Source organism: Primulina huaijiensis, chromosome 8 (genome assembly GCF_012295235.1).
Source record: "Primulina huaijiensis isolate GDHJ02 chromosome 8, ASM1229523v2, whole genome shotgun sequence".
Taxonomy (NCBI): Eukaryota; Viridiplantae; Streptophyta; class Magnoliopsida; order Lamiales; family Gesneriaceae; genus Primulina; species Primulina huaijiensis.
Genome location: NC_133313.1, coordinates 14071258 through 14084171, shown reverse-complemented (window position 1 = coordinate 14084171; position 12914 = coordinate 14071258). Strand labels below are relative to the sequence as shown.

At 36.4% G+C, this 12914-nt stretch overlaps 1 protein-coding gene across 1 annotated transcript; it reads right to left on the bottom strand.

Moving 5' to 3' along the window:
• Positions 1-663: 663 nt before the first annotated feature.
• LOC140982671 (serine/threonine-protein kinase EDR1-like) lies at positions 664-6854 on the bottom strand. The gene is made up of 13 exons (XM_073449314.1): positions 6277-6854; positions 5114-5554; positions 4813-4916; positions 3494-4374; positions 3008-3048; positions 2583-2651; positions 2395-2495; positions 2135-2213; positions 1957-2055; positions 1793-1861; positions 1635-1684; positions 1367-1543; positions 664-1264 (listed from the first exon to the last, which is right to left on the bottom strand). Exons 1-13 carry the CDS (start codon positions 6598-6600, stop codon positions 1165-1167), a joined length of 2535 nt encoding a protein of 844 aa, XP_073305415.1. The 5' UTR covers positions 6601-6854; the 3' UTR covers positions 664-1164.
• Between the last annotated feature and the right edge of the window lie 6060 nt (positions 6855-12914).

Sequence of the window (12914 nt, the reverse complement as noted above, 5' to 3'; positions counted from 1 at the left end):
TATTAGAAGAGGTCTGCTCTGATATCAACTGTGGGGTCGAACTCTTGCCGCTTTACCAAAGTTATTGCTGGTGGTAACGATGCAACTAAAATCTTTAAACCGTACAACAGCTCAAGAATCACGTTTCGAGACAATTATTGCACCAAACAGTGAGAGTATATATATATATATATAAAATTTTGCTATGTTGTCCATTAGTAGTACTCACTTCTATGCTCACCAATAAACTGACATTCACCTATTTGGTACGATGAAACATATCAAAATTGTATATCTAATAGATAAGATGAGAAGGCAAAATTTAATTACCTATGTATTTTTTTATATATTGAATTTTCATAAAACAATTTGCAATTTCCCAAAATTTCGAAAATATTTCATTTTCTTTAATTTCTAAAATGCAAATGATAAGATTGGTAAGCTTTTTTCATTTGATAACATTAACAATTTATAAAATAATTCAATAAAAATATTTTCATTAAATTATCCAATCACATCATGCTTGTTCCACTGATAAATGAGTTTTCTTAATTTTTTGACATCAAAAAAAAAAAATTTTAATTCCTCGTAAATTCATGTAAATACACCTACCGGTATATACCAAAACCGATTAATACAGACAACCTCGGAAGATTGGGAACTAAATGCAAAAAGATATCCACATGAACAAAATATTATTTTTCATACTTTTTTCTTTTCCCCATAAAATTGCAGCATTTAGGTATATATAACAATAGTATACAGACAATTACACAACAAATGAGACGACAATTTCTCCCATTCCCGGCTTTACAGAATTTTTCTGAAGACACACACTATCTGTAGAGATCCATTTTTTACAGTTGCCACTTTGATGATCTCAACAGATTATGTAACTCTCCATTCCTCTTTCTTTTCTTTTTACTAATAGACATCGATCGAAGAAAAAAATAATACCACTATCGGTTTTTCTATCCTTTTTTTCGAACTAAACAAATTAGCTTAAAATTTTTGCAGACGTACTCAATTTGTGCCATTATTTAAGTTGAGGAAAGCATACACTCTTGTGCGTTTGGCCGCGTCAAGTTCCCACTTCGAATGAACCAACACTAGCCAAAGCTCAACTTTCGATGTGAACCCTTGCTCTTTGAGTCAAGAAACGAGTACTCTGCTATTGTTACATCATCATCTATTGGTTACACTCTTTGATCTGTCCACCGTTAGATGTTCCAGATACTTGAGCCGGTTGATTATTTGTCCAAATGAAGGGCGCGCCTGAGCGTTGCTGAAAATACAAACAGTGCAAGTTAAACTTAAATGGGGGAACAAACTTTTTCGATCAGCCCCATTCGAACTTGCTCATATTGTTACAAACAAAGCACACCACCTGTTCCAACACTCTCTGATTATATCTGCCACTGGTGGATCTACCGTAGGAGGGATATTCAGGTGTCTACCCTGGAATCCAACAGCTCCAACAACTTGCATTGAGTTCAGTTCTGTCCATGGAACTCGAAGCGTAGCCAATTCCCACAATATTACTCCAAAACTATACACGTCAGATCTGAAATTTGAAAAGTATGTTTCCATCAGTCAGATTTGATTATGACATTTCTAAAGATTCAAACTAACGGGTAGAGACACAATCGTCTCACTTTTCATTAGACTGTTCGTTCCTTAGAACTTCTGGTGCCATCCACTCTGCCTGCAAATTGGAGCCCAATAAAAAGTACATACTCTTGGGTTGAGAGATGATGTGTCATAGAAAGAGTATACTAATAAAAGGCTATATTAGGATACTAATAAGAATTACCGTTCCAGCTACCGATTTTGAAGATAGAAAAGTGTGATGCTGCAACCTTGACATCCCAAAATCACTAACCTGGCATTTTGTGCAAGACAAAATAGTTTAGAAGCAAGCAATGAAGTCGATTGTCAGAAGAATTGATAGTTTGGAAGATTATTATTGGATCACACCTTAACAACCCAGTTTTTATCAACTAGGAGATTTGGAGTCTTGAGATCTCGATGTACAATGATGGGATGCCTAGTATGCAAGTAATTCATACCCTTGGCCTGCAAAAAAAAAAGAACGGAAACGGAATAAAGCAAAAATTTGGTTAGTGAATGGGAAAGGAATTAATACTATCAATACCACATCAAGAGCCATTTTAATTCGCCTTTTTTCATCAATTTGGATATGTGGGCGGTGAAGTAGCTTATATAAACTACCCCTGCAAGTAAGATAGGGTTATAAGAAAACGATGAAGTATGCAAAGAACTATATCAATAATTGATGCAATATCCTTACACAAGTTATGTAAGAATCGTGAAAGATCATCAAACATGGTGTAAAATATGTCAAAAATTGTAACATAGACAAAACCATCAATGATGATTACTAATGAAGCAAACCTTGGAAGCAACTCTGTCAATATGGACATATTTGGGGGCAGCGTCACAGCACCCATAAGAAGAACAACATTAGGGTGTCTCAAACTCAACATGATTTCAACCTGCAACAGAGAAAAAAATTAAATTTGTTATAACTACAAAGCAATTAGTGCGTCATGCCTGAGATAGTTTCCTGGTTTTGTGCTTACTTCACATTTAAATTGTGCAAGTGCATCGCCTGATATATCTTGCTTCATAAACTTCTTCACAGCAACTTCCTGCGAATCGAAATAGCCATACCAAATCAACTATAGACAATGAATATGGTGCTAATGGAACAGGTAATTGGTAAATAAAAACCTACACCCAACATAGTATTTTATAGAGCAGTAAATTTTTCCAGAATAAAAAGTAAATAAATAGTCAGTCCATCTCTGCAGCACCATTAGATCAATAAATTGTAATAGGAACTAATAACAAAAACTTCATACTTCACAAATAATCCTCACAAACAAGGGAAAAAGTGGAGAGCGATCACAAAAATAATTCTATGAATATGTCAACAATCACATGCCTAAAGTTATCAGAAGGAAAGTATCAATCACATATCAGATCATGCAAAAATTTAACTTACTGTTCCATTCCATTCTGCTCGATAGACCTCCCCATATGACCCTGCACGAAATGAAAGGAAATTGAATATGTGCAGCATGACACTTCATCAACCCCAAAAAAAGATCAAAACCTCCCAACAGATGTCAGGAAGCACAAAACAAATCAAAGCACTAATTTTGATCCATGGTTAAATACATTATAAACCACTAATACTGATCCATGGTTAAATACATTATAAACCACTAATATTGATCTGTCCTCATACATCACCGTTGTTCAGTAAGTCAATACTGTAAAAAACTGAAGAATTAAAGTCTTGCTGATTTAAAGAGTTGCTTGCCAACATAACTGTAACAGAATCCAAGACCTACAACTTACGGGACTAAATAAGGGAAATCCACAAGTGAGGCAGCAGCATACATAGAGACAATGTCACATTCATGCATGCACCCATGAAGGTTTGCAACCATCATGAGGAAAAACGATTCTAATCAGCGAATCTTACCAATACCAATGCGTTCACCGATATGAAGATCCTCCCATAAAATTTCAGTAACTCCATTTAACACAGGATTGATTTGCATATTGTGAATCATGTCAGCTCCAGACTGGTCAGTGCATCCTATTTCTAGTTTTTCTCTGTTTTCGGATAAATTAAGTTCTTCACTATCAGCAGCAGTATCATCATTTGAAATCACATCATCAATTCTGCCTTTGACAAGCGCATGTTCGCCTTCTTGAGTTTCGGAAGATAGGCGCGACCCTGTAGACTCCAATTCAATCTCTTGTCCAGGCATGCCTTCAGCTGATCGCTTTCTTCTGCCACAATACGGAATTTGTTTGTCCAACTGCAATCCAGAAAAATAAACAGGTGACAGTTTATTTTTTAACAGCGATTCTTGACGGGAGGATATATAATTCTCTGAAATAGCCGTGGAATAATGACTAGGAAATTCTGATATTTTGCCAGCAGTGACAACATATGAGGAAACATCTTCATTTTCAGAGTCTAGTACAGCCGATTTTTTCTTGCCAGGACGTAAAGAAACTTCATGTTCTCCTCTTGATGAATAATTAAGATCTCCAATAACACGCTCCAACGGCTCGGTCTGGATCATCCCGGTTATTCTATTGCCCTTCCTATTAGTGTTGACAAGAGTTGAGGGTGTTTCTGAATTTGAACTTCTGGTTTTATTAGTTCCATCCACACATGAAGAAAATGATTTTATTCTAGCTGCATGTTCAAATGCAGTAGTTGAACTTTTGTTTATCCCTGTAACAGGGGGAATATGTCTTGCATCTAAACCAAACGTTTGATGATGTCCACTTGGTATCTCAGCAGGGATGAGAGTGCCAGGAGCACCCATAAGATCAATAATGTACTCGCTGCAGCAATTTTTCAAATTAACCATCATACGCTAAAGTCAGTAAGCGAAGGCCAAAATAATGTTTCCAGAAAATTTCAAAATACATGCAGAAAACAGAAAAATATAGAAAATAATTCTGAATCATAATAACAATTCATTGCATTATAAGTATTCAAAGTGTAAAACAAACTTTGTGTATGGGTATCCTAAAGCCTATGTTAAGCTGCAAACCGAAGCATGTACTCAATATAAGATTAAGTGAACAGCACATCATTAAACTTCAAAATTTTCATACTCGGTTTACAGTTTATCAAATGCAGTCCCATTCTCTCCCCAATAACCCAACAAAGAATAAACTCTAACTAACTAACTTAAACTTAACTTCCGTACCTATTAGTTGAAAAAGTAGAACTAACAAAACAAATTTTTTTAAACAAGACCACAAGTTAGATATTACCTTCCGTTATCCAATCTTATCAAGTTTACAGCTCCTTCATCAGTTCCAGTATAGTAACTGCCCTTGACTAGCTTACAAGGAAGCTTGATCCTATCAGCGAGTACCTGTATAAGCCAACATTAAAGTCATTATTGAACAAGATAGAAATTTTATAGAACACAGAAATGTGGTACTAGTTCTATCCAAATGTCAGATCTCAGTCATTTTAGACAGAGCGAGCAGCATAGTCGTCATCTTAAAAGGCAATGCTTAACCACGTTAATGGAAAAAATAAGTAAAGGGCTACAAAGGCTTTCACAACCTTAAACAGTAAGGCCCTGTGGCGTGAATGTCCAACATCAAGACAGCCAAGGGGAATGACAATTGTATTCAAACAGATACGCAATTCATAATTCCTTGCTCTCCACCTGCTGAACATGTCTTCTACATCATTGACTGGACCTCCCATTTTGTCTACAATAATTTCAGCAATTTTCTGAATTAACAAACTTATTTTCAAACCCCAATCAAGATCTCGGTATTCCATGGACATGAAATACACTCTTTCCTCAAGCTTCCGGAGTTCCATATCAATTGCGCGATTGACTAAAACAACCTCATGATTAACTTCATCCAAAACAGAAATTGCTTCAAGATCTACCAGCGATGGCATTTTGGCCTGGACCACCAAATTCGAACTGGTTCCACAAATATCGTAGAATCCATCCAATACTTGTTCATCGTAATTGACAACATTAGAGCTCTGCATTGAGAATATAGACACAAAATAATTAATGAAATATAATATCTAAAACACCTCAAATTGGAATCTGCTCCTTTGGGTCACTCTGTTTTGAGAGGCAGGAGGGAAGCAATAACAAGAAAATCGCTTTAACCCTGCCCCTTCTATCAATGATAAAGAGTACTGACTGATGAGCGTAAAATTATAGTCTGCTATCCAGTTCAAAAGCAAAAAAAAATCGGGAAGAGCAGAAAGATGACGGGGACACTGTGCTGTGATAAAATCAATTATTAAAGTAAAGCATTGAGTTCGTCACAAAAGTACTGTCACTGAACGAATTACTATAATACCTATAAGCGCATAGCACCAACAGAAAAGCTTCTGTTTCTTAGTTTCTATTTCAAAATTTTCACCAAAAATTCATCTGATAGAGATTTAAAAACCATAAACAAAACAAAGTTACAAAGTGATCGATTAACATTTTGTCCGCACCAAACGGGGATGGGCGTACCTGCAACAATTTCCTTTGCTAATATTAAGATAATACCGAGTTAATGCATACAAACAAATCATGTAGTTTCATACCCAGAACTCAAAAAATAGCACTTAGAAAATACGCCGAGTTAAGATGCAAGATCTCTAGTTGACCGACCCACAATCAAAGCATAATAAATAAATAAATAGATTAAAATATAATGATAAATGATAAAAAAAAAAAAAAAAAGCAAGGAAAAAAAAGTTACCCAATATCGTAGAGATAAAAAGTCTGAGAGGCTCTGAGAAGGAGAAAATCCGAGGCTAATCTGCTTAGCAGCGTCGATCTGAGCGGTTTCCGGGTCATGTTCACTTTGCCCTGGATCCGATACGCTGATTGCCAACGCCAATTGGACCTGAAATTCCTCCTCAAAGAAATTGAAACTATTTTCACCCTCGTCGGCCAAGGACGACGACGCCGCCGCGGGAAAATCGGGCGGCGATGGTGACGATGATGTCGGGGGCTGCGGCGGAGTCTGGTGATGGTGATCGCCTATGTGAAGCTTGCGCAGAAAGTGTTTCACCTTCGACATGCTCAACCCTCATCGACCGGGGAAAAATCGCCGCTAAATAAGAAATAATCGGACAAGTGAAATGAATTGCATGAGGCTAAAGCGCGCAGCGGTTGCGAAGGATTTCTGAATTTCGAGAACGATGGTGTGTGAAGGAGTCCCAAAACGGTGTGCGTAAATTAGAATAGAGGTGAGATGCGGTTTTAACTTGCGCACTAGATCGGAAACAGAGTGGGGGAAGGAGTAACTGAGCAAGTCTTCATAGCCAAGCTACCAAATGTAAGAAAAAATTGTTATATTAATATTAAATTAAATTTTTCCTTAAAATTTACAACTTCATTTTGTCAATTTATGAATTATATTTGAACTATATAAAGATTTTAAATCAGTTAAAAAAATTATGTCAATTATAAAAAAAATATACGCCAAGAGTGATAAAATTAAATTATACATTATACATAACTTACCAATAAACATAAACTCAATAATATAAATAGATATATGATATTAGAGTTGTTAAAATATGTCTCGGGTTGACCTTCGTACCACATGAATTAGACAGACAGCTTGGGTTGATAATTTTGCCATTCGCCAAAGCGAAAGTCCGTCCAGTTAGCTCGTTTTGACGATGCTATATATTATGAGAAACAAATTATGTTAGCAAGAAGTAGGTCACTTTTGTCTCTCAATCAGAATGCAAACTAGAGTTGTTTCTACCACAAACTAAATCTAAGTATGGAGTTATAGTATGAACAAAAATTTTAGACCAATAGGGAGTTGGTAATGTTAGACGGGCTTACTCGTGATGGGCCGGTCCGCCGTCTTACGGGTTGAAATATCTTCAACCCAATCCAACTTAAGATGAGTTGAGGTTAAGAGAGCCAGCTCGCGTATCAATTCATCCAAAAAAAATAAAAAAAATCTATATAATTTATTGAATTTGATCATTTCATAAATAAAAGTTTATATCTTAATAAAGTTTTTAATTCGGGATTTCAAAGTTCTACATGTTAGTTAAAACAACTGACACAAAAAGTTCTAAACTTTCATAGACAAAATACATATATGTCTTTTTTTTGGTTATTTCCTTCTCAACCATCCGATCCCGTTGCGAGTCAACCCGCGTGCGCTGAATCGATCGTTTAAGTCCGTATTTAAATGGGTTAGTAAAATTTCAACCCAACCAAATTAAATTGTTTAACAGAGCGAGTCAAATCTGTTGGAAATTTAAAGTAAATTTAAAGATTGAATAAAAATTATGTCTCATGAATGTGAGAGTGTCTTTTGGCTCTCCACATTCTTGAGTTAATTGAAAAGTTTTGACTCTTCATATTCTTGAGTTAATTTGAAGATTAATTGAGTTAATTAATCTTGCATGACTCTTGGTGTGCATTTTGGGACTTATAAATAGTGGGGTTCATTTTCTCATTTCAAACACATGAAAATATTTTCTCCTTCAAGCATTCTCTTGCATTTCATATTGTTAGCTTTCCATTTGGCCTCCGTTAAATCTCGGTGATAAAGTAAAGGTACGTTTTCAGTTCGCCGTAGTAGTGTATCGTGCTAAGTCACTGCTGGTTGTTCCGTTGTATCCTGAGAAACAGACGTCCAAGACGATCCTCGAATCACTTACAGGAGGGGACGAATCTGTTTTAAGGAAACTGTACATGCTACAGGCCTCGGTTTGGTTTTGCTTTCTTTTACACGATAGTCATACTATAAACATCACACCTGTTTTGGATATTGCTTTATCTCTACAAATTCGTTTATACGCTATTGTAGTTAGCAATTTTTCTAACAAACTTAAAACAGATTCTGTTATACTCATTATGTGATTTGTTGACGACATGACTACTGACTCGAATGTGCCAAAAGTTAGTCCCTGATTATGAAAGTCATTGCTGTCGATGTTCCAGCCATGCTGATACACAGAAAGAAATTTGACAGCTCAAATTTCATGAGGTGGCAATAGAATATATTCTTCTATCTAACTGTTTTGAATCTAGCCAGGTTTCTCACCGAGGATGCTCCCAAACCAGCTGTGGTTGACGGAGATGTTAAGAGAGCTAGTGCTATTGATGCATGTCACCAGTCATATTTCTTGTGTAGAAAATGAATGATTTGGCTGATTAGCTATAAAATGTGTATAGCGAAAAGAAGACGACTCGGGAATTGTGGGAGTCTCTGGATCGGAGATATAAAACCGAGGATGTCGAGGCCAAAAAAAAAAAAATTTATTGTTAGTCTTGGACTACAAGATGGTTGACTCCAAAATGGTTATCAGTCAGGTTCAAGAAATCCAAGTGATTCTTTACGAGATTCACGCCGAATGGATGACTTTGAACGAATCTTTCCAAATGGCTGCTATTGGTGAGAAGCTATCACCGGCCTGGAAAGATTTCGAAATCTATTTGAAATACAAATGAAAGGAGCTGAAAGTTGAAGAACTCGTTGTTCAACTTCGTATTGAGGAAGACAACAAGAGTTCTAAAAGATGATTGTTTTCTCCAGTTGCTGCCAAGGCAAATGTTGTCGAGCATGGCCAAAGCTCGAAAAGGAGAAAGTTTCTCCTTCCAACAAAAAGAAATAGCGAACCACTTGATCTAATTCACAGTGATATATGTGATTTAAAAGGTGTACAAACTCGTGGTGGAAATAAATACTTCATTACTTTTGTTAACGATAGCACAAAATTTTGTTATGTGTATCTCCTCAAAAGTAAGGATGAAGCTATTGACAAATTTGTCCAATATAAGAGTGAAGTTGAAAACCAATTTAGCAAGAAAATTAAGGTACTAAGAAGTGATCGTGGAGGTGAATATGAATCACTATTTGCTGAGTTTTGTGCTCAACACGGTATCAAATACGAAAGAACCGCACCGTATTCTCCTCAGCAAAATGGTATTGCAGAGGGAAAAAATCGTACCTTAAAAGAAATGATGAATGCGTTGTTATTAAGTTCTGGTTTACCACAGAACATGTGGGGGGAAGCTGTTCTAACAGCAAATTACCTTTTAAATAAGGTGCTCCGAAAGAAGCAAGATAAAAGTCCATATGAGTTATGGAAAGGTAGAAGTCCTTCCTACCAATACTTGCGAGTGTGGGGGTGTCTTGCCAAGGTAGCAGTACCCACTCCAAAGAAAGTAAAGATATGACCAAAAATTGTTGATTGTATTTTTATTGGATATGCTCAAAACAGTAGCGCATATCGTTTTCTTATACATGAATCTCAAATACCTGATATTCACAAGAATACGATAATGGAATCATGAAATGCTTCGTTCTTTGAACACATGTTTCCATACAAATCTAAGGAAAAGCCAGGTTCATCCAAAAGATTATATGAGACAATTGATGAAGAACAAGAGCTTGATCAAGACATTGAACCTAGACGTAGCAAGAGAGCTACGACTGAGAAATCCTTTGGTCCGGATTTCATCACTTTCATGATGGAAAGTGAACCTCAAAGCTTCAAGGAAGCAATGAGTTCATCTGAGGGACCTCTATGGAAAGAAGCTATCAATTCTGAAATGGAATCCATTTTACAAAACAATACGTAGGAGTTAGTAAATCTTCCTCCGAGAAGCAAACCACTAGGCTGTAAATGGGTTTTCAAAAGGAAAATGAAATCAGATGGAACCATAGATAAGTATAAAGCCAGATTGGTAATTAAAGGTTACCATCAACGTGAAGGGCTTTATTACTTTGACACATATTCTCCTGTATCGAGAATAACATCTATTCATGTGATACTTGCGATTGCCGCCTTGCGGAATCTTTAAGTATACCAAATGGACGTAAAGGTAGCTTTTCTAAATGGAGATTTAGAAGAGGAAATTTACATGGAACAACCTGAGGGATTTTCTGCGACTGGGTAAGAAAATAAGGTTTGTAAACTGGTGAAGTGTCTATATGGCTTAAAACAAGCACCAAAGCAATGGCACGAAAAATTTGATAAAGCCATAATGGAAAGTGGATTTAAATTCAGTGAATGAGACAAATGTGTATACATAAAAAACACTGAAAATGGATATGTAATTTTATGTCTTTACGTAGATGACATACTTATCATTGGTAGTAATGATAAGATGATCAAATCCACCAAGAAGTTATTGAACTCAAAATTTGACATGAAAGATTTGGGCTTAGCCGATGTAATCCTTGGAATTATAATCCATAGAACATGAGAAGGGCTAGTCCTAAGTCAGTCACATTATGTTGACAAAATACTTGAGAAATTCAATAATGATGACTCTGCATTGGCTAGAACCCCGATAGATACCAGTCAGCATCTATCAAAGAATCGAGGTGAGAGTATGTCTCAATTAGAATACTCTGGAGTCATTGGAAGTCTGATGTACTTAATGAGTTGTACAAGACCAGACATAGCCTATGCAGTAGGAAAATTAAGTAGATTCACGAGTAATCCAGGTATTGAACACTGGAAAGCAATTACCATATTGCTAACATACTTAAGGTACACTCGGGATTATAGGCTGCACTATACCAGATATCCTGCTGTTATTGAAGGATACAGTGATGCAAATTGGATATCTGATATGAAAGACTCAAAATCTACAAGTGGGTTGTATTCACTTTAGGAGGTGCAGCAATTGCGTGGAAATCTTCTAAACAAACTGTAATAGCCAGATCCACGATGAAATCTGAGTTTATAGCTCTTGACAAGTGTGCTGAAGAGGCTGAATGGCTGCGTCACTTCTTATATGATGTTCCAAGATGGGAAAAACCAGTGCCGGCGATATGTATACATTGTGATAGCCAATCTACAATTGGAAGGGCACAAAATAAAATGTATAATGGTAAGTCTAGGCATATACGTCGTAGACATAATACCATTAGACAACTACTCTCAACTGGAGTTATCTCTGTTGACTATGTAAAGTCAAAGGATAATATAGCGGATCCGCTGACCAAGGGGTTAAAGAGAGAGTTGGTCGTGAAATCGTCAAAGGGAATGGGGCTCAAGACTATAGAATAAATTGGTGTGAAGGAAAACCCAACCTACGCTGACTGGAGATCCCAAGAACAAGGTTCAATGGGACAACCTAATCGCACTAATTTGGAGAATCACTGTGGGGGTTATCCCCAGTCCATTACTATTATAAAACAGTGAATGTTGAGGATAAGCTTACGGCTTTTAATGATTCTGATGAGAAGCAATATAGAATCACCTATGTGAGAGAGAAGTTGGGCCGCTTCGAAGGAATTGCAGGGCTCAATTCTAGACCCTCTCGCAGAACCAGGCGTGTGTTCATGGCCAAAACGAACACGATCATGAGAACTGAATAGTATCAGGGAGAATCTTGTGTGAACTATATCTTAATTTACATAAACGGCAGAACAGTTCAAGGACAACACCTACCTATCCTATCCTATCAGGGAGAGTCTTGTGTGAAGTATATCTTAATTTACATAAACGGCAGAACAGTCTTGTGTGAAGTATATCTTAATTTTCATAAAGGAAGGTTCAAAGGGTAACACCTACCTATCCTATGCAGGATTCAACTGTAGAACTTTGTCACCAAGATTTGTATCAATTTTCATTTATGTGGGGGATTGTTGAAAATTTAAAGTAAATTTAAAGATTGAATAAAAATTATGTCTCATGAATGTGGGAGTGTCTTTTGGCTCTCCACATTCTTGAGTTAATTGAAGAGTTTTGACTCTTCATATTCTTGAGTTAATGGGAAGATTAATTGAGTTAATTAATCTTGCATGACTCTTGGTGTGCATTTTGGGGCTTATAAATAGTGGGGTTCATTTCCTCATTTCAAACACATGAAAATATTTTCTCTTTCAAGCATTCTCTTGCATTTCATATTGTTAGCTTTCCATTTGGCCTCCGTTAAATCTCGGTGATAAAGTAAAGGTACGTTTTCAGTTCGCCGTAGTAGTGTCGCGTGCCAAGTCACTGCTAGTTGTTCCGTTGTATCATGAGAAACAGACGTCCAAGACGATCCTCGAAGCACATACAGGAGGGGACGAATCTGTTTTAAGGAAACTGTAAATGCTACAGGCCTCGGTTTGGTTTTGTTTTCTTTTACACGATAGTCATACTGTAAACATCACACTTGTTTCGGTTATTGCTTTATCTCTACAAATTCGTTTATACGCTATTGTAGTTAGCAATTTTTCTAACAAAATCAACGGACCCAATCCATATCAACGGCTCTACAAGAAGCGCTATCAACTAGCCAATACATTGGACAATGTAGACATTATTTTCCTAAAAAAGATGGAAATTAAATTTAAAATGCGATCAACAAAAATAAGTCCATTCACAAAAACAATCACACATATGTACAAAATTGAAA

What these genes read in the sequence shown, in the direction of transcription:
- LOC140982671 (XM_073449314.1), bottom strand. Translation starts at nt 6,600, where the DNA reads ATGTCGAAGGTGAAACACTTTCTGCGCAAGCTTCACATAGGCGATCAC. An exon ending in TTTTATCTCTACGATATTGG is followed by an intron (nt 5,555 to 6,276) that starts GTAACTTTTTTT and finishes TTCTCAATGCAG; the next exon opens with AGCTCTAATGTTGTCAATTA. An exon ending in ATCAGAGAGTGTTGGAACAG is followed by an intron (nt 1,265 to 1,366) that starts GTGGTGTGCTTT and finishes TTGTATTTTCAG; the next exon opens with CAACGCTCAGGCGCGCCCTT.